The following is a 25,275-nucleotide window of genomic DNA, read 5'->3' on the forward strand; positions in this document are numbered from 1 at the left end:
GAATAAAGCTATGCTTCACTCACCACCAGTCTGACTCCTGTTCCTTCCGTGACACATAGATTATTCATAATATTTTGTTTAATTAATGTGAATATGCAAAGTAACTAAAGCTATTAAATAAATAATGAAGTAAACCGTACATTAGGCCTGCTTGACTTTGAATTGTGGTGGAGTAGAAGTATAAAGTAGGAGAAAATGAAAATACTCAATTAAAAGTACCTTATTGAAGTACGGCATAGTTAGGCTACTTTCTACGGCTGATACAATTTTATGCTATTACGTGTAGCAAGCCTAAACATTAATTCCCGACATGTATATATCTGTCAGCAGCTCAGACTAGGGATGGGCATTCGATTACATTTTCTGTCAATCGTCAGGAGAATTAACAATCGACTATCGATTAATCATTAATATTTTTATATTAAAATTCATTATTTATTTAACTTTTTATAAATGGAGCTCCGTCACGGCTGGCAGCCCACAGTACTCCATACCTGCGCAAAGTCACCGGTTTATGGGTTAGTGGACTACCAAACGCCGCTGCTCTGACAGAGCTCCAGGGCCTGCAACTCCCCTCTTCCTGCTAAATGTCCGGTGTGTGTGAGTGAGAGCGCAGTCAGCATCATAGCAAGTTTATTAAAAAGATAGATTATAAAGACAGTCGCGTTCATGTTTACTTGCGGGAGCCATCTTGGAAACCATGACTAGTCATGACTAGTCGAACGCTGTGCAACGTGGAATCTCCATAGACAGTATGGGAATCTCAGACTCATTTGCAAGGCGCTCGTTTTTCGACTAGTCGTGACTAGTTTCCAAGATGGATCCTGCAAGTAAACATGAACGCGACTATCTTTATAATCTATCTTTTTAATAAACTATCTGTACACTTACAATGTTGTCAATGCTTCGGTTCACATTTAGAGACCCTCATTATGCTAACGTTATGGTGTGGTAATATTTCGAGCCTTTTTAGTGGTATTAAATAACGATTTAATTTGAGTGTCCCCATGCCCCAAATACTAGCATTGTAAGCTAACCAGTGATCCGCGGTAGCCTCGTCAAAGCTCCAAACTCATTCGATTAGCATGAAAACATGTCCCAGAGAGCGACAGAGTAGGTACACATCAGTTAATAACCCCTAGGTTCGTTTTGCGCCGGAATTGTCCTTTAAAAGAATCAAATTACAGCAGCAATTTCCATTAGTTTACTTTTAATATTTTCGAGGGTTTACCACTCAACCGCTGAGCTACCGGCTCTGGCCCACTTAAAATGAAAAAGACAAAAATCTTGTTGTTCATGAGATGTGTAGTATGTTATATGTGAGAGTTCTGCTTTGGCCATGGGAAGAGTCCTGCTTTGGCCTGGGTGAGGATCCAGTTGTGGTTTGGCTGAGGGTCCAGTTGTGGCCTGGGTGAGGGTCCAGTTGTGGCCTGGGTGAGGGTCCTGCTCTGGAAGAAATGAGACCTATTCACCTTTCAGACATAACATTTTGTTCACATTAAAACATTCACATTTTGCACAATGACGTGTGCTGTAGCTTGTGATACAGTGTAAATTCTTGTAACTCTTTGTCTGTAAAATATCTAATTACACTGTTTTTATTAGCATTTCTACTACCCATAAATTATCTAGTAGTAACAGCATTTAATGATTAATATCCATACATAAAAAATCTTAATAAATGTCACTAGAATATGCACAAATCTGACTTAAATTTTACCTTATTTTTCACGTCTGTCTTTCTCACTTCTCCAGTGGTTGTACACTTTGTCCAGGTTGATGGCTCTGTCTGCTTCTTGCTTTGACTTTATGCGCATCAGCTGGTCCAAATGTGCCACTTCAAGACGATTTCTGGATGCTGTTTTGATATGATTCATTAAACTAAATCCTCTTTCACAATCTGCACTGGAAGCTTGAAATGTAGCACAAATATCCACAAGCTGTGAGATCTCCTTTAGCTCCTCACATCTAAGTGCTGCAGCCACCATATCTGAGAATGTGCTGATTGACCCCTGTTTAAGTTTTTGCTTCATTATGCATATTGACTGTTAATGGCCTCCATAGACGATGTGGGTGGTGGAGAATGGCCTCATACTTTTTTGCCAGTGTGGCAATGTCTGCTGATCCATAGTCAAAACTGATGTCTGAGCTGAATGCTTCAATGTCAAATGCAGACCACTCCTTTAATCCATCCTCTGGAAAACGAGCATCCGTGTGATCACAGAGCTTACTAATAAAAAGAGTAATCTCACCAGTATTTCTGCCATCAGCTGATGAGGTCCCCATTGCCTCTTTGACACGGTCACTCCAATGTACATCCTTCTCCTTCAATTATTGGGAACGCAACTTCTCAATCTTTGCTCGAGCAAAGCAGTGCCCTTCCATCACAGTCAGGTTGCGTCTTTGTAAAGAGAGGCAGAGTTGTGGTAGCTCACCCAAAACATCTCCCAGAGCAGTGATAGTAACCTTTAACTTTGAATCACTCAGCTTTTTGTAGCAGTACTTTGCCACTGGATCTCTGTTATCAGTGAATTCTCTTTTGCAGAATTCTTCAAGCACAGTGTAGTTCCTCAGAACAGCATTGACAGCTTGGTGCCGCGACAGCCATCGCACTTCGTTCAGAGGCCTGAATGACAGTGTATCTTCATCAAGATTCTTTGCTATGTCCTCCATTTTGCCCCTCTTCACAGTGGACCGAGAAAAAGTGGAATATACAGTTCTAAGAAGAGTTTCCACATCTCGCATCAAAGGCACATCTTTCCAGGCATCATCAATGTCCAAGTCCTCTCTATGGGCCACACAATGTTGTTCAGTTAGGTGTGGTATTTGGCGCTTTAACAAAGCCGCAACTCCATTGTGTCTTCCTAGCATTACTGCGGCACCATCAGAGGTCAGCATCACCATTCTCTGCATGTCCAGTCCATGTTTGGAGTAAAACTGCACAATATCCTTAGCAGTGCATGCTCTCAGCTGGATGATGCCACCAAACACAGTTTTATAGTTGACATCATTTTCCTCCCTGTATTTAATATATATGACTAGCATTTTGTGTGCTGTTATGTCTGTGCTCTCATCTACTATCAGGGTATGCCAAGGTGCATTTTTAACACTGCACATAGTCTCATTCTGCACTTTTTATTGGCATCTCATTGATTGAGTTCACAAATTCAAAGGCATAGTTTTTGTTTCGCCAGCTTTCTGGTATACTCACATACTTTGCCATGTGATTGTGGATTTGTTGAACTGACAGCATTGATGCATTCATTTTGATGGCCAGTAAAATATTGTCAATGAGAACTTTAACTTGCTCGGGGTCCGATTTTGTTTTGTGCAACAGCTCGTTCCTTTTCTCCCGGTCTTTTACGCTCTCCCGCAATAATGTACCAATCCCCTGTCCCATCTTGAGTCTTCGTACAATTCCAACAGCTTTCAAATGAGTTTTCTGCTAAATGTGACGCTTGAGGTAGTCCAACTTCCATTCAGTCCACATTTTTCCATCCGAAAACTCGCTTGTTACTTTGGCTTCGCTGCATGTTTTGCAGAGCAGACCTGTCTCACTCAAAAAAGAAAAAAATCTAACCCAGTTTCACCACTTGTTCTCCTGTTTCCACATACTCCGACAGCCATTCCATCTTAAAAGAACCGCATTTCTTTTTTACTTTGGCTTGGTGGGTGGATGTGTCACTGTCCGTTCGTTTCGCCATGATAAGGGGTTAGCTAGCTAACCTTCACGGTGCCACGGCGCGTATGGGCTGGGCGCGATATTACGAATCCCACTATGGCCACGCCAAGACCCGCCCTTCAATAGCATTCACACACTACAATTGGCCAGGCGTCCATGCACTGGAGGTGAAATGCCTAACCCCAACCAATCGGGCTGCTTCGTAGGGCGGGTTTTGGCGCGGCCATAGTGTGATTCGTAATTTTGCAGGCAGGGCACATACACAAGCACTGTCAATGCTATGATTGGCTGCGTAGCGTAAGTGAACCGTATCGTATCATTGGCTGGACACCTGTCACTCACTAAAGTCTATGCGCTGCATAGATTTTCTTGTAACATTGGTTACATTACTGTGTTACAGCAAAAAGGAATGTATTATTGTAATTGCGTTACTTTGGTAAACCCTAATAAAATTGGTTTTGACCTGACAGCATCAGGTTTGATGGTTTTTGTCCAAACACCTGAATGTTTTAATGACTTCCTGTCTCCTCTGTAGAAAAAACCCAGGTTGCACCCATGGTAGAGATGCAACCGCTTAACGAGGAGAAAGAACCAGACAAGAAGACGACGCCACCAAAGAAGGAGAAGTCTGTTCTTCAGGGGAAGCTGTGCAAAATGGCTATGCAGATCGGCAAAGCAGGTGTCAACAAAGAATCACATGAATGATAAACAGAGTGTGAATGTCACAGTGATGTACGTAGATATCAACACCACCTCCCTGCTGGGTAGAGTTCACGTTAGAGGTTAGATTCTCTGCCTGAGCCCGAACTGGACCCGACCCGGGCCGACATTTCCCGCCACTATCCTCGGGCCGGGCCGGGCCCTTGATCAAGCGTTTATGTTTTTTGAAACGTTACTTTATTAGCCTAATTGGGTGAGGAGAAAGCTATGCCATAATCATGCGCAGCGTCTCCTCCACTCGCACGCATCACACCGGGCCTTGCTGTGCTGTATGGTGTAGCTTAAGTGCAACATGGAGCTTGAAGGTGTAAAGAAAAAAAGAAAAACTGGAGAATTAGCCTACCTTTGAGCATGTTTGGAAGAAAGTTGGAGGCATGGAACCATTTTAAACAAGTCGTGGGCATTGACAACATATGTGTTGGCTTTGTCGAGTGCATTAAGCGCGGCACACTGCTCGCCAATGACAGCAAAAAAACGGGGACGATGAATAGACACATGAAGCAGGCTTGCTATGGCAGAAAAGATGATAGTCAGCCTTCAATGTCCTCTTTTGTTACTTCTCCAAGAAAACCCCTTCTAAATAGATTTCTGCAGTTCAAACAACTCGGAATTGTAGTTGAGAACGTCAGTTATGACGGCCCACGTGTTTAAAAAAAATAACGGGTTTAAATCGGGCTCGGGCTCATAATTACAGTTAACGTGTAACTTGGACACAGCGTGCACAGGCTCGGGTAGGCTCAGGCTTGATTTTTTGGGCCTGATCTAAGCTATAGTCAACATTTTACTGTGCTCTTCCACAATAAAAAAAACAATGCACAGGACTTTTATTGTAGATAGATGAAACCGCCACATGTGGTGGACATGAGGGATTGATTCAACTTTAGTGCAAATCGTTTTTTTTATAATAATGAAGTCCGTTACATTTAAGCCATATCCAAATGAGTTGATATAAAGCTAATTAAGAGCTCCACAAAACTCTCCCAATTTCTCAGTATGGCTGTTTAAAAAAAATGGTGTCCTCCGGTGACTTTCGTGTGCAGACACTCGAGTGAAGATAATTAACTCCATCATGTTTTTTTAATCCTCCGTTTCCTCCTTGGCTACTAGCATCTGCATGGAGGAAGGGTGGGGGTGGTGTGTGATCACGGAAGGCTTGCAATATGTGGATGTGCCGTCCGTGTTGTTATTACTTAGAATTCCTCATGGGGGAGACAGAAAACATACTTCACTGTTATTCACCTCAGCCTAACCCTAACCTAATTGTCGGTTAACAGTTAATTATTAACATAATTAACTGTTAACCGACAATTAGAATTAGTTAAAAATATATTATAAAAAATGTTTTTTTGTATGTAATGTAAGTAAATACATCTCATGGGAGCGACAAGTGCAACCACACGTGCCTTTTATTGGAGTAGCTTATTGGAAGAGTTGCAGTTGCAGTTCTTCACTGCTCCTCATTGTACATAACATGTCAGGTTCAGGTTTATAGCTGAACTAAACCCACTATGTCTTTTCCTTTCTTTGTCTGCATCTGTCTCTCTCTGTCTTTCTGTCTATGTCTTTAGGTCTGATCGTTGCATCTCTCACTGTTGCCATCCTCATCATTCGCTTCCTGATCGATACCTTCTTGATTGAGAGGGTCCTCTGGTCCAACAATTGTCTGCCCATCTATGGGCAGTTCTTGGTCAAGTTCTTCATCATCGGCGTGACGGTGCTGGTGGTGGCAGTGCCTGAAGGTCTTCCTCTGGCCGTCACCATCTCCCTGGCCTATTCAGTCAAGGTCTCTTGTATTTACAGCATTATACATCCTGTCACTCTGAACATATGCAGTCTGTCTGCTAGAGCTCTCAATTTTTCCATATAATACCATTAGAATAGCATTCCTTGTTATTTGTAATATTCAAATTATATTCGAATATTCAATGCTCTAATTTAGCTTTTAAATAATATTTGCTCCACTACTCTTATGCATTGCCATACCAGAATGGGAGAGAAACGTGCTCTGGTTTATTGGCATTTCTTTAAACCAATCATAACCCTATTGGGCAGCGCTAAGCGGCGAACGGAGCAACGGTGCCGCGGCAAAATAGCCTCAGGAAGGAACTTGTTTTGGTGGGAAAAAAAATGTAAACATTTTTGGACAGATAGTCCAGCTAGCTGTCTGGATTTACCCTGCAGAGATCTGAGGAGCAGTTAACCATAGTCCTCCAGTTTTTCCTTTAGGATTTTTTTTTAGCAGTGGGGGCAGGTCCCCACTATATAGAGTTACTATATAGTTACTATATAGGCCAACTTTGAGCTTGACATATAGGCTAAGCATTCTGTAGCAAATAACAATAAACCGACTATTAATTACATTATCCATACCTGCAAAATTGCCGTTTTTTATTTGGGGGGGGGGGTCCGTGCGTCCGTGCTAATATGGCACCGGTTTCTTAACGACCGTTATCTACCGGACCGAATAGCAACGCGGATTTCGGTGCCTTATGTAGGTGCCACTTAAATGCCTGCGCTTTTCTCTGATGCTCCGAAAACGAACGTTAGAGGGAACTGAAACATCGCCACACGGGACGCTGGTTACAGTAACACCACACTCAACAGCAGGTAATGTTAGCATACCGTTAGCAAGCAGCTGGATGGAGTAAACACGATTCAAATGCTGACAGCTAAACGGTGTAAAAGTGTGTCTGTATTTCACTGGAGGATTCCAACAACAGCGTATAGCTGCCGTTGTCTGAAAAACAACACAGATGTTGCTGAAATTCACCTCACCAGCCTTGTGCTGCATTCAAAGTTGTTGTAAAATACCCTTTTCCCAACCAGTGGTTGTTTTTGTCGTTTAACAGGAATTTACTGGTGAAATAAGTTAAATAATAAGTTATTGTTATTATATTTTTTATAAATCATTTAGATTTTGACCCTGTGGCCTTAGCAATAAACAAGCTGACCTATTTTTTAGATCAACTATCATATATATATATAAAGTATAATTTTTTTGTTCTCGTGGGGGGGGGCTGATGGGTCATGTGTTACCTTTTGAGCCCTTCTGAGTTTGCAGGTATGATTATCTTAATGCAGTGTAACTACTTCAGCATGTAAATAATGCACCTAAAATACAAACATTCTCCGACATGCACTCTAACAATGCAGCCCTAATTCTGATACCGTGGGGGACTGCCATGGTCAAATCAACATAGAGGAAACACTGTCCTCATAAAGCCACCGGAATTTAAAATTACAACACAAAGAAAGCAGAAGGTGACAGACATGTGGTCGAAATGAGCGGCATCTCAATAATCCCAGAAATGAATTGTTGTAGATATAGACTAGCCTAGAAGTGGCAACTATGCATGTCATGGCAAATTGCATTTTCGGTATTAGTTGCCTTGTTTTCTGGCACATCGCTTTGTTTACATTTATTTTTAACCACGAGCACACAGCGACAAACATGAATCAACAGAGAACCTTGTAATGAAGCGTTATTTAACAAGTGTAATGAAGCGGCTCTGTCGCATATGCTAACGGTGTTCGGTAAGCATACTGACAGCATGTTTGAAAGCACAGCCGAAATAGAGTCATAAACATTAATGTTAGTGTTACCCACCATGCTATGAGCATTGATAACTATGCCAAAAGGTGCTGTCACTACTTTTTTGCAATTTATTAGCAGATAATCATGTTAACTTTAATACAGCTATTAGAAGATAATGTATGAAGTCAAAGCTGACTGACAGCTAAAGGGGAGCTAACGTTAATAATGCAATAAATAATTAAAAAATAAGTTTTAAAACAGCTGAGCTCATATAACTCACTACGCAGTTAGGAAACAACAAGAACGAGCTAATTGATGATAACATGAGCATTTTGACTTGGTGAATGTCAATTTTGATTTCATGTTTAAAGAGTATTTCCTATTCATTTAATTCACAGCCGCAGCCTGTCACTTTCTCCCATTTCGTTTTCACATGCGGGTAGGCCAAGGCAAGAAGGGCAACGTTAGCCAACACATTAATAAATGTCAGTTTTTAATTAGTATAGGATAGATAATAGTTCTGATGTAATTTTAATATTTTTTTAGGCACTCAGTGGGTGTAAAGTTCTTACAGAATTGTGTATTGCCCCCCTTTGTTGGAGCTGAACCCTCCAGCCAATCCTGGATTAAACACTGTTCATTCAGTAAATGTTTCTAGTAAATTGCTCAGTATCAGGTAACACTGCTTTCCTCTTTTTTCAGAAAATGATGAAGGACAACAATTTGGTTCGCCACCTGGATGCCTGTGAGACGATGGGCAACGCCACGGCCATCTGCTCTGACAAGACGGGCACGCTCACTATGAACCGCATGACGGTGGTGCAGACATACATTGCTGGACACTACTACGAGAAGTTGCCAAAGCCGGACCAGATCCCTGCCCTGATCCTGGACCTGCTTGTCCAGGGCATCGGGGTCAACTGCGCCTATACCAGCAAGATTATGGTGAGCTGTAAAAAAAAAAAAAAGGGGGCGTCCATTCTGGAAGCTTTGTGAGTTAAGCATTTGGCAAGAGAGCAGGTTTGTTTGGAGAACTGCCACTGTAGCTCTGGACTCATCTGATCACTGCCTCCTGGATCCACTGCACAGACCAGAGCACACATATATCTTATCAGTTATCACTATCAGTTATTATAATTATTTATATTCATGATTAATTCTCAACTAAACTTACCTAAAAATATTTTTTTATCCATCAATCACTATGTTCCTGTTTAAGCAATAGGACACCTAAAAATATCAGGAGGAAACTTTAAAGGACCACCTCGATGTTATTTTTCATGGTTTCGAAAATTAAAGGGTAACTACCATTTTTCTGGGCCCCATTTCCATATGCATTTGCAGGGCTCCAGACTAACTTTCTGCCTTGGTTGCACTGGTGCGCCTAACTTTTTTATTTATGTGCACCAGCACAAAATTTAGGTGCACACAATTTTTTCCTCGCGTCGCCGTTAACGCTGAATGGCAATACACAATATATAGCTCTGTAATTTTTTTACAAAGTGGGCTAAATGTTCATTTTTAAGTCAAAGCCACTTTTCACAAGCTCTTTTATTAAAACAGATTGTGATTAAAATAAAATGCAAAGACAGGGTTTCCTTTACCAGTTTGAAAATATACAGCTGCAACACATGTAAATAGAAGTTATCTGAAATAAATAGCCTAGAATATATATATAAAAAAATATATATATATATATCGGAGAAAGCTCCTTCACTTGTTTTCAACAACAATAACAGACTGATTGAAAAAGAGAGACGATGCCTGGATAGCTCAGCTGGTATATATAGAGGTTCGACTCTGGCCTGCGGCCCTTTCCTGCATGTCATTCCCCCCTCTCTCTCCCCTTTCATGTCTTCAGCTTTACTATCAAAATAAAGGCCGAAATCTTAAAAAAAATAAATAAAATAAAATAAAACAGAGAAAGACATAGGGAGACAGAGAGGGAATGCGATGGACTGAAGCGTATTCTACTCTCATTATGAATGGGTCCAGCACAGGTTGAATGCGCTTGGCGGGTCAGCGGCGTTACACACGTCTTGTGTAGGCTATGAAATGTCTGTATCATCACTGTGCTGGATTTTTATGAATTATGATCAGGGTTCATACGTTTTGAAAAAACCTGGAAAGGTTTTGGAATTTGAAAAATGCAAATTCCAGGCCTGGAAAGGTTTTGGAAACATAAAAAGACCCAGAAAGTTTTGGAAAAGTCATGGAATTTTTTTTAACACAGCATAATAATATGTGATTAATAAATGTATTTTCACGTTGTCTTAACCTCAACGTTCTATTCAGGAGCGATATTATGAATCCCACTATGAACCACATAAATTGTTATTCATTTTATAGTTAAACCTGTGAGGGTAAACTTTAACACAGATTTGTATTCTTATTGTATAATGTCGACTGACATTTTCAGGAACACATAGTCATGGAAAATTGCCAAAAAGTCATGGAAAAGTATTGGTTAATGTCCCAGCCCTGTTGATTACAGGAGGAAATCCTCTGACGTGGTGACACAGCGTTGTGTCCAAGGTATATCACTGGACACATCCAGACCACAGATATCTGGCAGCAACAGGTCCCACTCCTGACAACGTATTCTTTGGGCATATAGGGGCACAGCACCCACGGGAGCGCTACCAATATCCAGAGCCCCGCAGCCCTCCAGCTGCTGCTTCACCCTCCTCCGCCCGCTGCCTCTCGCAACTCGCTCCCTCTTTGTCCGTAACGTAGGTTACCCTGGCTGAAATTAATAAATGTGGTCATCGAACTATAACAACCAGGGGTGTGATTCTTCCGGATAAATCCTAAATGTTTGGGGGGGTGTTAAGGTTAGGATAGCCGATTGGTCAGAGGATAAGACCTGAACAAATCAGGTTACAGGTTAAAAAAAAATGTAATGGTTTTAAAACAGTATCCTGACTAAACTTTAACATACACCAGTCTGTGATCCACTCAACATCCTCTGATCTTAACTGTTAGTCAAAATAATTAATAATTTCTGCTTTTTTACCTAAAAAAAATAGGTATAATGTCATATAAATTCAGTTTATTGACCATGAATAAAGAAAGCTTTGAAAGCTTTTTTGACAAAAACCTTTACAATTTTTTTTTGCCAAAAGCATCGCAAAAAGCGACAAACGGGCCAGAAAAAAGCGCTAAAAAAAGTGAATTTTCAATTTTGACCCGGAAGGACAAGGCAATACAACACAAGGGTTAAACTTGACAATGACTAAGACAAATAGTTTAATAAAAACTATAGTAAAACATGTGATCATGTGAAATTGTATATATACAATACCTTGGCCACAATTTCTGTAGCTTCCTTTTCAACTAAAACAGTTAATTTTATTATGTGGTGCTAATTACATTTTTCCTCAGGTATTTGGAGAAACCAACAAAAATCTGTATATTCTCAAATAGTATGGTCTTAGCCACTATTAGTTGTTTGATGATGACCTGGCCAAAGTAGTTAAGTTTAGTTTTCACAATGATTCATTGTAGGATTATGATATTATTGCAATATGTAAATCCACATTGACTCTTAATTTACAGGTTTTTTCGATTGCTAAACGACAGTGGGCACAACTGGAGTCACATGTGCAAAACTCTAACTACAGTCTGCACAGCAGCAGTTCATGTGGACCAGACTCTAGTTCGTTTTTCATTGCTTGAACACAGTTTTCAAAACTCTACACACTTATCCCATGACTTTAACCACAACGTGCACAACACTGTAGATTTACAGCACTTTGTTCAAATGCTAACACACTGCTGTCAAAACTGTTAACCACACATTCAAAACAGAATAGATTTCAGTCTGGTGCCTATCAAACACTGCTGATTGGAGTTTTAGCTGAAAGCCTAAGCAGGTGTCTTATTTTAGACTAGTTAGTGAACATATACGGTATTTATACAGAGAAAGCTCAGAAAGTCTTTTTTTGTATACAAACACCAAATAAGAATGAAACAATTCTACACTGTACTGTTTGAGAGAAACAGGTAAAAGATCAAAGATACCAATATGTCCAGGTAAGATGTCTGAGGTTATGTACACAGCTATAAAAAAAGTGAAAAACAATATATCTTTACTATAGTAAAACTACGTTCTTACTGTTTTTCAGAAAGTAATGGAGGTGAAAGCATGGAAACACCACATTCATTTTTATTTAGAGATGATGCAGACATCCAATGTGATGAAGAAAACTTGCCACATGATGCTGGAGAGAGGCAGGATTAGTCACACTATTCTTTGTTACTGTTATGTACTTTTAGTTTTTTTCCCCAGTAATTCCATAAATTACGAGAGATAAAATACTACATTGAAGAAAACTGCTGATTTTCATTCCTTCTTGTTTACCTTATGTAAAAATTGGTATGTTATACAATCTATATTTTTTCCTTAAATAAACTATTGAGTAGTGTCAAGTCACTCAAATTGTTCAAACTGTAAAGATGAAAAAGTTTGTAATTTCTGTATTGGTGTTTGATGCTAGTGTTTTTACTCTCCGTGTGTTCTGAGTAACAGTGTGTGTGTGTGTGTGTGTGTGTTATCTCAGTGAGGATTGTTTATAGTGTTTGGCTGCACTGAGCCTGTTTTGAGACGTGTGTTAAGAGTTGTGTTGCTTTGAATGAGTTTTGCAGGTGATGTGAACTGTTTAGCTCAGGTGACTGTTGGTAAGGCAGACTGTAGTTTGAGTTTTGCACATCTGACTCCAGTTGTGCCCACTGTCGTTTAGCAATCGGAAAAAACTGTAACATATGGTTGGAAGAAGTAAAAATTGATCCAAAACGTTTTAGTTTTTAAAAATTATGACTTTTAATGTAAGTAGTGTAATGTCAGAAGGACTTTTAACTGTTTTGCCAGTCAAATTAACTTTAATGAGTGCATATTGAAATATTACACTGTTGGTTGGCAAAAAATGCATCTCAAAATGCATCAGATTGATGCTTTAAAATATGGAATATTTTAAATTTTCTTCCGGGGGAGCATGCTTTTTCACCCCTGACCCATTTTCATGCCTGAACAGTACTATTACACATCTCATAAAGAACGCATGCTGAGTATGCAGGTTAACAGTCGGGCAGATTCATTCAGTAAGCCTTCTAAATGACCACACAGTTAAATGAAAACATCTCAAAGAAAAACAAACAGTATATAGCCTTCCTAAAAGGATAGGTTGGGTGCTGTCGCCGCATCATGGGTGCTCCGTATATTTTCCTGCTTTTTTTGTCCTATGCCAATCACACCTATGAACAACCTCATCCTCATTCAAATCATTTAAATATTGAGCCATTACTTTAAAAATCTTTTAGATAACAGGAGCCTATAATTTCTGCAGCCTACTCCGTAACTATAATTTCTGCAGCATACTCCGTAACAACAGACTACCTGAAAGTCTTTTTCTTGTCTGGCGTTTCACTCTTCACACCGCTGTCTTCGGACAAAAAGTCACGTCCTGAGATCGATAATGTTGTCAGACATTTCAGTAACAATCTGAGCCAGTCAGTAGCAAAAAGAAATCACTTTTGTTGGACAAAAATCAAGGCTCCACAATTGAATCATTAGGTGACATTGTAGCTTGGTTCGCGCTGGCCCGTCATTGTGATCTCGCTTAATACTGGACCAAATTCAAAGATTTTTGGTCACATCAGTCTATTAGACACAAATGCATGGGGAAATGTGACCCAGGTTAAAAAAGACTGGAGTTACCCTTTACCTACAAATCCTGTAACTTTGCACTAAATTAAAATCTATGCACCGAAGAGAGCAAAGAAGACAAACAAAGTTGTGAGGTTTCAGTTTGTCCATGAATAAATGCTGCTCAAGACCAACATTTGAGGCTGTGGTTCATAATTGCAATGGAATGAAACATAGGTTTGGTCTGTTTAACAACGTGACATTAATTAAACACTTCAGATGAATAATCCAATACAATAAATTACATTGTTGAATTCATTAAATTTAAGCAGTCCTCAAGTTTTTGTCTCAAACATTGCTTAACCATGTCATTTGCTTTGCTACTTCAGTACACTTTAAGAAAAGATATTATTGGGACCACTACAGATGAACATTTAATGTCCAGGAATTCAGATTATTAACACCGCTGACTTTCCCTGAAACAATTTAGCCACAATTAAGCACATTTGCCATACATGGTCCAGCCATGTACTACGTTTCAACCTAGTCTTGTTAAAGTGAATATAATGATTTAACATCCTCTCTGCTGCTGCTTCCTGCAGCCACCAGAGAAGGAGGGCGGGCTGGCTCGCCAGGTAGGAAACAAGACGGAATGTGCTCTACTGGGATTTTGCCTCAACCTGCACCGAGACTACCAGACCGTCCGCAGCAAAATTCCAGAAGAGAAGCTGTTCAAGGTCTACACCTTCAACTCTGCGAGGAAGTCCATGAGCACCGTGCTAAAGAACCATGATGGCAGCTATCGAATGTACACCAAGGGGGCTTCTGAGATCCTGCTCAGGAAGTAGGTTGACTGCTGCTGCTCACACAGCTCTGTGCAGCTCTCATGTTAGATGACGATCACATAACTCTTTCCTGTGGTTCCAGGTGCTGTGAGATCCTGGTAGAGCCCGGCAAGGCCAAAGCCTTCAAACGTCAGGACCAAGAAAACCTGGTGAAGAAGGTGGTTGAGTCGATGGCGTCAGAGGGCCTAAGGACCATCTGCCTCGCCTACAGGGACTTTCCTACCTCTGACGGAGAGCCTAACTGGGAAGACGAGGTCGGCATCCTCACCAACCTAACCTGTATTGCACTGGTTGGCATTGAGGATCCTGTACGACCTGAGGTATGTCAGCCCTTTCTTTTTAAAGAGACACAGGGAGGCAACCGGACAATCACTGTAAAAATACAGAGTGCCTGTCACTGCTCACAGAATATCTGAAGAGAAGCTCCTTGAAACAACATGGTCCATTCTTATTTTAAGTCTCTTTAGGGTTTGATGTAAAATTACTTCATGAGGCTTTTTCACTCATAAAATCATGGCTTGTATTTTACTTTAGCATCTTAGAGTAAGTGGGCATTCACACAGCCTGCGTCAGCCGGTGTGGCAAAAACGCAGGTCTTTCCATTTATTTTGAATGAGGGTATTGTGTTTAGGCGGTGGGGTTTGCTGCAGGGGTGAAAAGTTAAGACCGACTCAACTTTTGGATAAACGCAACCCTACGTCACGCTGCAGTGGCAAATCATGTAACTAGCGATCAGACTTATCGGTTTGTTTTGAGGCGGTGTGAGAATCCCATACAGTAAAAGGAAACATCACTTTATTGCTGCCACAAAAGTTTTAAAATACTGTGAGGGTAAAAACTTGCACTTGCTCCGTCTCGATCGTAGGGCTGGGTATCGTTCAAAATCTTTCAATCCGGTGCCAATTTCGATACCTCAGTTTCGATGCCATCCATTTCAACATCAACAAAAATACATTAAACACAAAGCTTTTATTTTCCACCTTAATTGTGAATCAAAACCGTTATCAAAATTAAAAAATTCTGGTAAAACTGCTCACTCAGAGTAACAGTATTAAAAGTGCCTTGCTTTGCAAGCTCAGCCTGTCAGTCAGTCATCAGGGCAGAGAAACCACCGTTCTGCCTGCTTTTCTAAGAGGAAGTGTAACGTCAACAGCACAGCGACCGCTTTCGGCTCGCCATTAATATCATATCGCAGCAAACGCTGTCTGCGTGAAGTTTTGAAAAACTGTAACTACACTTGAAACCAACCGTGACTCTCAGTGACTTCAACAAAACTGCAGACAGTTTACTCCATCCGCACCTCTCCGTGTGTGTGTGTGTGTGTGTGTGTGTGTGTGTGTGTGTGTGTGTGTGTGTGTGTATGTGTGTGTGTCAGTCAGAGCTCCTCTCTGTGTCAATATGCAGATAAGCTTGGGCTTACATGCTCAGACGCTTTTGGAACCGAAATTTGGCACTTTTTTGGTTCAATAAAAGTATTGACCCAGCCCTACTCGATCGTCTCTTTTTCTTCGTGAAATAAAGCTGCCTTCAAAAAAACAACAATAATTGTGAAATATAAAGTCTACTTGTGCTATGTTGAGGGGTTAAGTAACACAACAAGACATAACACAAATGGGCCTTTCAATGACACAAACCTGCGGCAAATCGCCGAATCGCTTTTACTGGTCTGAACGTAGCTCAAGGAAACCATTCTGACTACTGTCTGTGCTGATATTTAGGAGAGGTGTCTGCGGGAAATGGAGGCCAGGCAGAGACATTCTCTTGGAGGAGAGATGTTATTATGACAGTGATGGTATTAAAAGAAACAAACATTTTAATATTTTGTTCTTTTGTTCTCATCAGGTACCAGAAGCCATCAGACAGTGCCAGCGGGCTGGGATCACTGTCCGCATGGTGACCGGAGACAATATCGATACTGCCCGGGCCATCGCCATCAAATGTGGCATCTTGCAACCTGGAGACAACTTCCTGTGTATGGTGGGCAAAGAGTTCAACCAACGGATCCAGAACAGCCGGGGAGAGGTCAGACACACATCTAACACTCTAGATAGGGCTGGGCGATATTGTGATGATATTGTAGGGTTGACCGTTGGTGCTTTAACAAAATATTTTCACAATGAGATTTTAGATAAATAATCATCTATAATGTGGATATTATGACTAGGTGGGTAAAGGCAAATAATAGAACAGCTAAAACAGTCTGGTAAGTTCAGAAAATTACATCACTTTACTGTATTGCAGCTTTTTAAAATCAGGAAAAGACAATACTTGTGCCATATGATGATATCCACAATCTTTGACGATATCTAGTCTGATATCACGATATCGATATAATATCGATATATTGCCCAGCCCTAACTCTAGATATAATTACACTCTTAAGATTTCTCCTAGCGCTACCCTCAGATAATTCATCATGCTGCTCCTCCACTGTTGAAGAGCTTTGTTTAATTCTGCTCTGGGCAAATGAGCAGAGCTTCAACGTCTGCCTCAAAGACAAATTGTAGCATCCCTAAACAAGGCTCCACAATCTGCCTTTTCAAAGAATGCAATAAGTAGAGATGCACCGATAGACCGGCCAGTGACCGGAATTGGCCAGTTTTTCACGTGCTCGGCCATGATCGGCGACCGGCAGGTCAGTCTGACATATGCCGATTTCATGCCGGTCAACGCTACAATTAACTGACAACATAAGTTATACGAGTTACAGTTCTCAAGGATGCACGCACACACGGACACGACAGCACAGTCTCTTTTTCCTTTTCTGTGTGTCGCGCGTACCCGCTCGCAGTGTGAAACGCGTGTCGGCGCTATTCTCGCACATGTAGGCAACCTCGTGAATTAACCTGCAACGTCAGCTGTTTGGAAATTCTTCAGCGTGTGTGCAGAAGATATCAAGTTTGCAATATGCAACACCTGCGAGGAAAAAGTAGGGCGTGGAGGGACGACACCAAAAACCAAAATCCCATTTTTTTGGTTGGATATTGGATGTGAAAAGAAGGAAATGGTTCTAACATTGCTCTTTAGATGTGTGTGAATTTCCCACACTAGGAGTAATTTATATAGTTCTATTTTATAGTGATCCATTATCTGTTCAAAACATGTTCTATGTTCTGTGTAAAATCTTCTATTAAAGAAAAGATGGAAAATAAATATTTGCGTGGGCTGTAGATTGGTTAGAAAAAATGAAATCGGAATCGGCTAAAATCGGTATCGGCTGGTCATACTCTGAAACCGCTCCATTGGGCTGTGATTATGGGGCGTGTTCCAACCGAACCAGGAAAAAAAATGCCTCTGCATTCATTGGATAGACCTACAACCAATCAGAGCAACGGAACTCAACTCAACTGTCAACCAAGGGGGTAAGCTTCGCTTCAGAACTCGAACCTCCGATGGCGCCATTTTGTTGCTACAAAGGTATCACCTCCTGTTAGCATTCCACTGACCGACATTTTTTTTTTTACGTCACTTGACAGTGAATAACTTTACATCTGAAGCGTTTAAAGACTCTATTTGTCCATTGTTTAGTTCTAAAGAAGCACGACAACGTATAAAAGGCTCCATTACCTTGTACCTCACGTTATGGCTCCGTAGCAGACGTTTTTGTGAAAATAGGCTAACGATTGTGTCATAACCAAGTGACTTACTGTCGCACAGTAGAGGAATTACCGTATAGTACAGGAGAAGCTCGCAGGCAGTTTCGACTTTAGCTGTTTAGGTTTAATTACTAATGTTAACTAGCATGTTAGTTAACAATAATTAGCCTGTGCCTATGTTATCTCCTTACATATACCTACGCTCTCCGTCTCTGTAAGATTGGGAATGATTGAGATTTCTCTTGGCACAGCTACCAGAAGACTTACAACTTTCAGACACGTTGCTCACGTCACATTTACGTTGTCTCTCTCAGTTGGAGGCTGCGCAGTAAAGCAAGAGATCACCAAAAAAAGTGCTTTTAATAGCCTTCACTGGTCTCCGTCCAGAGCAACGGGGTCTATTGGTCCATTATATATATATGTCAATGCTGTCAACAGAACTCAACACTGTGTATCGTCTCCATAGCAACCAGTCTTTGCACAATGCATTCGTTCTAACTTCCGACTTTTAGACTTTTTTGAAGCTGGATATATCATTTGTTGCGTGTAAATAGAAATGTGGATAATGTTAGTGATAGTGACATGCTTGCTACAGTTGCATTTCTAGAGATGAATCGGCGAAAACACATTTTATTTCTCTGATTCACGGCTTGGTTCTAGCGCCGCTGGGCTGTCGATTTCGTCACAGACGCGATGGTGGAATCTACACATCTCAATTCTCCAGCGGCAGCCACCTGTTGCAAACATATTCAACCCAAGCGTTCTTTGGTGACGTGGTTGATGCTGTTACTGTTGATCATCTGTCCGACAATTTGATTGGTCCGAACAGATCCTGTTTGGGCAATAATTGCTCCTCAATGGAGCAAGTCCAGACCGAACTTCCCGACCTCGAATGTTGTGGGTGGGACTAAGTTCGTCTGGCATCCAGGCTAGAGATTTACATGTTTTTTTCCCAGAAAGTAAAAAAAATGATTTTAAGCAACCAGTCTTGTCAGCGTTAATATGACATTTTGATGACCTGTTATTATAACTTGGGATATATGTATGTACTATACATATGTATGTATTATTATGCTTATGCCTGCGTGGCCCATTTACAGTGCCTTGCGAAAGTATTCGGCCCCCTTGAACGTTTCGACCTTTTGCCACATTTCAGGCCTCAAACATAAAGATATAAAACTGTAATTTTTTGTGAAGAATCAACAACAAGTGGGTCCCAATTATGAAGTGGAACGAAATTCATTGGCTATTTCAAACTTTTTTAACAAATAAAAAACTGAAAAAGTGGGCGTACAAAATTATTCAGCCCCTTTACTTTCAGTGCAGCAAACTCTCTCCAGAAGTTCAGTGAGGATCTCTGAATGATCCAATGTTGACCTAAATGACTAATGATGATAAATAGAATCCAGCTGTGTGTAATCAAGTCTCCGTATAAATGCATCTGTTCTGTGATAGTCTCAGAGGTCCGTTTAAAGCGCAGAGAGCATCATGAAGAACAAGGAACACACCAGGCAGGTCCGAGATACTGTTGTGGAGAAGTTTAAAGCCGGATTTGGATACAAAAAGATTTCCCAAGCTTTAAACATCCCAAGGAGCACTGTGCAAGCGATAATATTGAAATGGAAGGAGTATCAGACCACTACAAATCTACGAAGACCCGGCCGTCCCTCTAAACTTTCAGCTCATACAATGAGAAGACTGATCAGAGATGCAGCCAAGAGGCCCATGATCACTCTGGATGAACTGCAGAGATCTACAGCTGAGGTGGGAGACTCTGTCCATAGGACAACAATCAGTCGTATACCGCACAAATCTGGCCTTTATGGAAGAGTGGCAAGAAGAAAGCCATTTCTTAAAGATATCCATAAAAAGTGTCGTTTAAAGTTTGCCAAAAGCCACCTGGGAGACACACCAAACATGTGGAAGAAGGTGCTGTGGTCAGATGAAACCAAAATCGAACTTTTTGGCAACAATGCAAAACGTTATGTTTGGCGTAAAAGCAACACAGCTCATCACCCTGAACACACCATCCCCACTGTCAAACATGGTGGTGGCAGCATCATGGTTTGGGTCTGTTTTTCTTCAGCAGGGACAGGGAAGATGGTTAAAATTGATGGGAAGATGGATGGAGCCAAATACAGGACCATTCTGGAAGAAAACCTGATGGAGTCTGCAAAAGACCTGAGACTGGGACGGAGATTTGTCTACCAACAAGACAATGATCCAAAACATAAAGCAAAATCTACAATGGAATGGTTCACAAATAAACATATCCAGGTGTTAGAATGGCCAAGTCAAAGTCCAGACCTGAATCCAATCGAGAATCTGTGGAAAGAACTGAAAACTGCTGTTCATAAACGCTCTCCATCCAACCTCACTGAGCTCGAGCTGTTTTGCAAGGAGGAATGGGCAAAAATGTCAGTCTCTCGATGTGCAAAACTGATAGAGACATACCCCAAGCGACTTACAGCTGTAATCGCAGCAAAAGGTGGCGCTACAAAGTATTAACTTAAGGGGGCTGAATAATTTTGCACGCCCAATATTTCAGTTTTTTATTTGTTTTAAAAGGTTTGAAATATCCAATAAATTTCGTTCCACTTCATGATTGTGTCCCACTTGTTGTTGATTCTTCACAAAAAATTACAGTTTTATATCTTTATGTTTGAGGCCTGAAATGTGGCAAAAGGTCGAAAAGTTCAAGGGGGCCGAATACTTTCGCAAGGCACTGTATAGTGGAGGTAATAAGTTTTGCTCTGTTTTTTATTGTGTCCTTGTACCTGCCCTTTACCTGCCAATAGACTAAACTCAGGACAACTTTATATTTTAGTTCCTACTGGCAACACTCTAAGAATAGTTGATTATATACTGATTATATGAATGTTTTGCAACTAACCATGGAAACAGAACACCATCTTGGGGAATTTAAACAGATGTGATTACAGCTTTTTGAGAAATGAGTTTTGTATGTGAATAAATAGCAACAGGGGTGTGCTGCAAAAGACATAAGCTACAGACTTTGTCATGTTAGTGATTCCTACAGCTTTATTTTTATGTCTTCTCTCTATCTGTGCAGATTGAGCAGGAGCGTATTGATAAGATTTGGCCAAATTTGAGAGTCCTCGCCAGATCATCTCCAACGGACAAACACACTCTGGTCAAAGGTTAGACACACTTTAACCAGGTCACGACAGACAGTCAGACAGACGTAGGGGCTAGACAGACAGGGGATAGAGACAGGGAAGGCAAAGGGAAACATATTTATACTGTGCAATTTATACATGAGGCAGTTTAAAGCACGTCACTTACATGTACTGTATACATCAAAGTGAATAGAAAACAAACTTTAGAAGAGTAAATTAAAGGACATGTTCATACGGGTGCTTGAAATCCTTGAAAATGCTTGAATTTTGATGTTGTGTTTTCAAGGTTTGAAAAGTGCTTGAATTTTGGATAAAATGCTTGAAATTGTAACTGTTTCTTTCACAACAAATACCTATCTGACTGAATAGTTGGTTTATTAAAAGAAATAGAATAAATGAAATAAAATGTTGGAGAGCCTAAGATTAAACCTGCTCGTTTGTGACTGCGTTCTGCCGCCACGCCAAGACCCGCCCTAGGAAGCAGCTCGATTGGTTGGGGTTAGGCATTTCACCTCGAGGGGTTGAGGTTAGGATAGCCGATTAGTCAGGGGATAGGACCTGTACAAATGGGGTTAGCCTATGTTACCTTGCGTAAGCATCATGGACACCTGGCCAATAAATGCTATTGAAGGGCGGGTCTTGTCGTGGCCATAGTGGGATTCGTAGTATCGGCAGGCTGTCGTTTCAATGAACGTTGGCTGGAAGATGAAAAATACAAATTATGGATTAAACGGGGACAAACCCTACGAGTTGCCTCTTGTAAAGTCTGCAAAAAAGACGTGCAGCTTTTCACAGTGGGCGAGTCTGCGCTCTCAAGTCACATGAAATAAGTTTCAAGTAAGCCAACTGAAGTAGCCTGCTGTACAAGTTAGCTCCACTTAGCTCCTATTTGTTTACGCTAGTAACTTCTAGCTAGGAATTCGCAGACTAGCTAAGTGACTGAGAGTACTTGGTGTGATAATGTAATTATTATGCATGTATTGCATGTCCGTCATGGCATGTTCATTTCTGGAATATGCAGTGAACATAGCCAAAGTTACATCACAGTAACTGTAACGTTAACTACCCGCAAATTAAAACCTGCAAACGTTAGTCCAGTGCATATCAACAATCGTTGATTGCTGAACAGAAATCGTATCAGATGGAGGCGTCCTAAAAGGTTGAGGATGGCCTTATGCAATATTTACACTGCTCTATTCCAGTAGATGAATAATGAAATACTTTTTTTTTTCTTCTTCAATTAATATAGGCTATTTATCAGGCAGGTGCCTGTGCACTGTCAGAGTCGAGTGGGTTAAAATGGAATTACAGGTTGTTGTTGCACTGTTTCAGATTTTGTTCAAACCTTGTCTATATCAAGAATGTGTCCCAAAACCAAGGCCTGTAAAATATTTCTGTTCAAATCCTATGTCTTCATATTTTAGTCCTCGAAATTACTTCAGTTTTACAACCTGAAAATCACATTATCTGGGAAGCAATATTTGGACATTTATTCATAGGCATCCCAAACTTTGTAGGGTGGAAGACAAACATGTCAAAATGACTGAACCATTACAAGTTTGTGCGGCATGTCCTAGATTTGGAAAAAGTGTGAAAAGACTGAAATTAAGGGTAGCATAAACTTTGAGCAAAATCTAAGAAAGTGCACCAACTGTTTAACTGGATTTTGACCCACAATGACCCAGCTGCATGTCATTTGGCTCAGATCCTCCCACTCAGTGCTCCTCTCTATAGCTGTCTTACTGTATGTTATGTTAGGAACCATGAAGAGAAGGTGATAATTCAGGGTTAGTGAAGTGAACCTGTCGAGTGATTTTGTTTGGGGTAATTGTTTTTACATTGACTCAGGCAGGTTAGATAGCAAAGTCTACTTAGACAGTGATACAGTTTTGCTTAAATATCTGATCCTGCTATTACGAAACACAATTTTGGCTGTTTATATCATTATGTCTTTTAATGTGACAAAAACAGTAAATAATAATTTTGACTATGTATTGGTATATATTTTACGGTGGTGTAAGGTGCTGGAAAAAGCTTTAAAATGGACCTTGAAAGTGCTTGAATTTGACCTTGGGAAAGGTGTACGAACCCTGTGTGAGGTGAGCATATATAGAAATTCAGAGGCAAAGACATGAAAACCAAATAAAACTGATAAACACAGCAGGGTAAAAATGGGTTTAAGGTGATTTTAAAAGCGATCAGAGTTTGGGCACATCCTCATTTGGTCCATAAGTGTGTGTCTCTGTCTCTCAACATCTCAGGTATGATCGACAGCACCGTGCTGGAGCAGAGGCAGGTTGTTGCGGTAACTGGAGACGGAACAAACGACGGCCCCGCCCTCAAGAAAGCAGATGTTGGCTTCGCCATGGTAACGATTGTAGCTGATGTCATCATACTGCTTTGTAACATTTACGGCAGAGTAAATTATAAAACCCTAAATTAATCGGTACATAAATGATAAAAAAAAGAAGCGTTTTTAACCAGTTAACTCGTTCATATTAGCTGATTTAAAAGACAATAAGGTGTGAACTTATTTGTAAGTGTAATATGAAATAAATTATTCAGATATCGGATGCATATTAATGTGCTACGTTTTGAAGTTAATGGAAGATAAACAAAACTAATTTCCAAATAACTGTTGGACAGCCTGTCTGTGGCCCCGTCCCTCAGACCTTTATTTCTATCGAGTTTTGATCCAGAGCAGCCAGGAGGTTAAAGGACAAACAATTGATCATTCCATTAATTCTGATTTGATGATGGATTCTTCTTTATAGGTTGTTATTATCATCTCATCCACTTTATTGATTCCTTTCAGAAAGAATTAATTGAATATTAATGAAATTAAATATCCACTAGTCCAAGACAAGTCCTCCAAAACCCCATTCCATCATTGTGCTTCCAGTGTCAGAACATGTGGGGATCCAGTGTGGGGATCCACTGAATCAGAAGAGTCCTGAACCCCCCTGGCGTCCAGGTTTAGTGTAAACTTTATGTAAGCTAACTGGCATGCTGCGTTCTGCAGGGCATTGCAGGGACGGATGTGGCAAAGGAGGCTTCTGACATCATCCTGACAGACGATAACTTCCGAAGCATCGTGAAGGCTGTGATGTGGGGCAGAAACGTCTACGACAGCATTGCCAAGTTCCTGCAGTTCCAGCTCACAGTCAATGTGGTCGCCGTCATCGTGGCCTTCATGGGAGCCTGCATCACCCAGGTCAGAGACACATGACGCTGCTGATGCCTACATTAGTGGCCGACATAATAACAGTAGCGTTTGACACTCTACTAGCCAAGTCTAGCTGACAGTGGGGACCTATTTTTCACCGGGCATGTCTGCGCTACGTTGGAGGCGACTCGACTCCCGTGAACAATCGCAGCTATTTATGTCAATGTTTGATATTCCACCACTCACGTCGCAGCGCCCCAGAGGCATGCGTAAAGTGGCTCTCCGCTCCGCTAAAGATATGCGCCAGGTCTATTTTCACGCTAGCCGCAGGGTGTTCAGACAGCCAGGCAGGAAGTGAAACAGCGAGAGTATCCAGTCATTTTACCAAACGACACCCCCCAATTTAGTACATGTCTCCTTTACAACACTACGGACGACAAAATAATAGACATCACAGATCCTTTTTATAAAGACAACGCCAGAAAAGAGACGTAATGGAGTTTAATTACAGGAGAGCTTGGAGTAGAAGGTAGATACTAGCTTAATAATAACGTTAGTTCTTTCAAGTACATATAGAGACAATACAATCTGCAAGTCGCACAGACAAGACGCTCCGCTTCTATGGCGCGTGGCTGAGGACGGAACGCAGCACACCTCTGTGAAACGGGTTAGAGACCTTGTCGTCACATTGACAGTTCAGACTAACAGGATTTCTGCTGAAGTTGATACCACTTATTCCCACGCACCAATCAGAGTATGGCAACATTTTAATTAAAAGGTAATGACAGTCATGTGGTTGTTGGCTTATGACATCAGATCATTCTGATCATACCGCTCCGACACAGTCCTGATGAAGAAGATTAGCTCAGGTTTGGAATGGTATGCTCCAATCTTTCTAAAGAAACACATAGTTTTGAATATATGTGCATATATATATTTGCACACTA

At 40.9% G+C, this 25,275-nt stretch overlaps 1 protein-coding gene across 1 annotated transcript in view; it reads left to right on the top strand.

Annotated features, from left to right (window-relative positions):
* LOC120553294 (plasma membrane calcium-transporting ATPase 2-like) overlaps positions 1 to 25,275 on the top strand; it is a 52,293-nt gene that overhangs the window by 19,245 nt on the left and 7,773 nt on the right. Inside the window, exons 7-15 of the mRNA XM_039791560.1 lie at positions 4,218 to 4,361; positions 5,971 to 6,185; positions 8,640 to 8,882; positions 14,184 to 14,425; positions 14,509 to 14,746; positions 16,269 to 16,448; positions 21,096 to 21,183; positions 23,424 to 23,530; positions 24,185 to 24,376. Coding sequence (XP_039647494.1) covers positions 4,218 to 4,361; positions 5,971 to 6,185; positions 8,640 to 8,882; positions 14,184 to 14,425; positions 14,509 to 14,746; positions 16,269 to 16,448; positions 21,096 to 21,183; positions 23,424 to 23,530; positions 24,185 to 24,376 — 1,649 coding nt within the window. The remainder of the gene's footprint in view (positions 1 to 4,217; positions 4,362 to 5,970; positions 6,186 to 8,639; positions 8,883 to 14,183; positions 14,426 to 14,508; positions 14,747 to 16,268; positions 16,449 to 21,095; positions 21,184 to 23,423; positions 23,531 to 24,184; positions 24,377 to 25,275) is intronic.

Source organism: Perca fluviatilis, chromosome 2 (genome assembly GCF_010015445.1).
Source record: "Perca fluviatilis chromosome 2, GENO_Pfluv_1.0, whole genome shotgun sequence".
In the NCBI taxonomy this organism is placed as follows: Eukaryota; Metazoa; Chordata; class Actinopteri; order Perciformes; family Percidae; genus Perca; species Perca fluviatilis.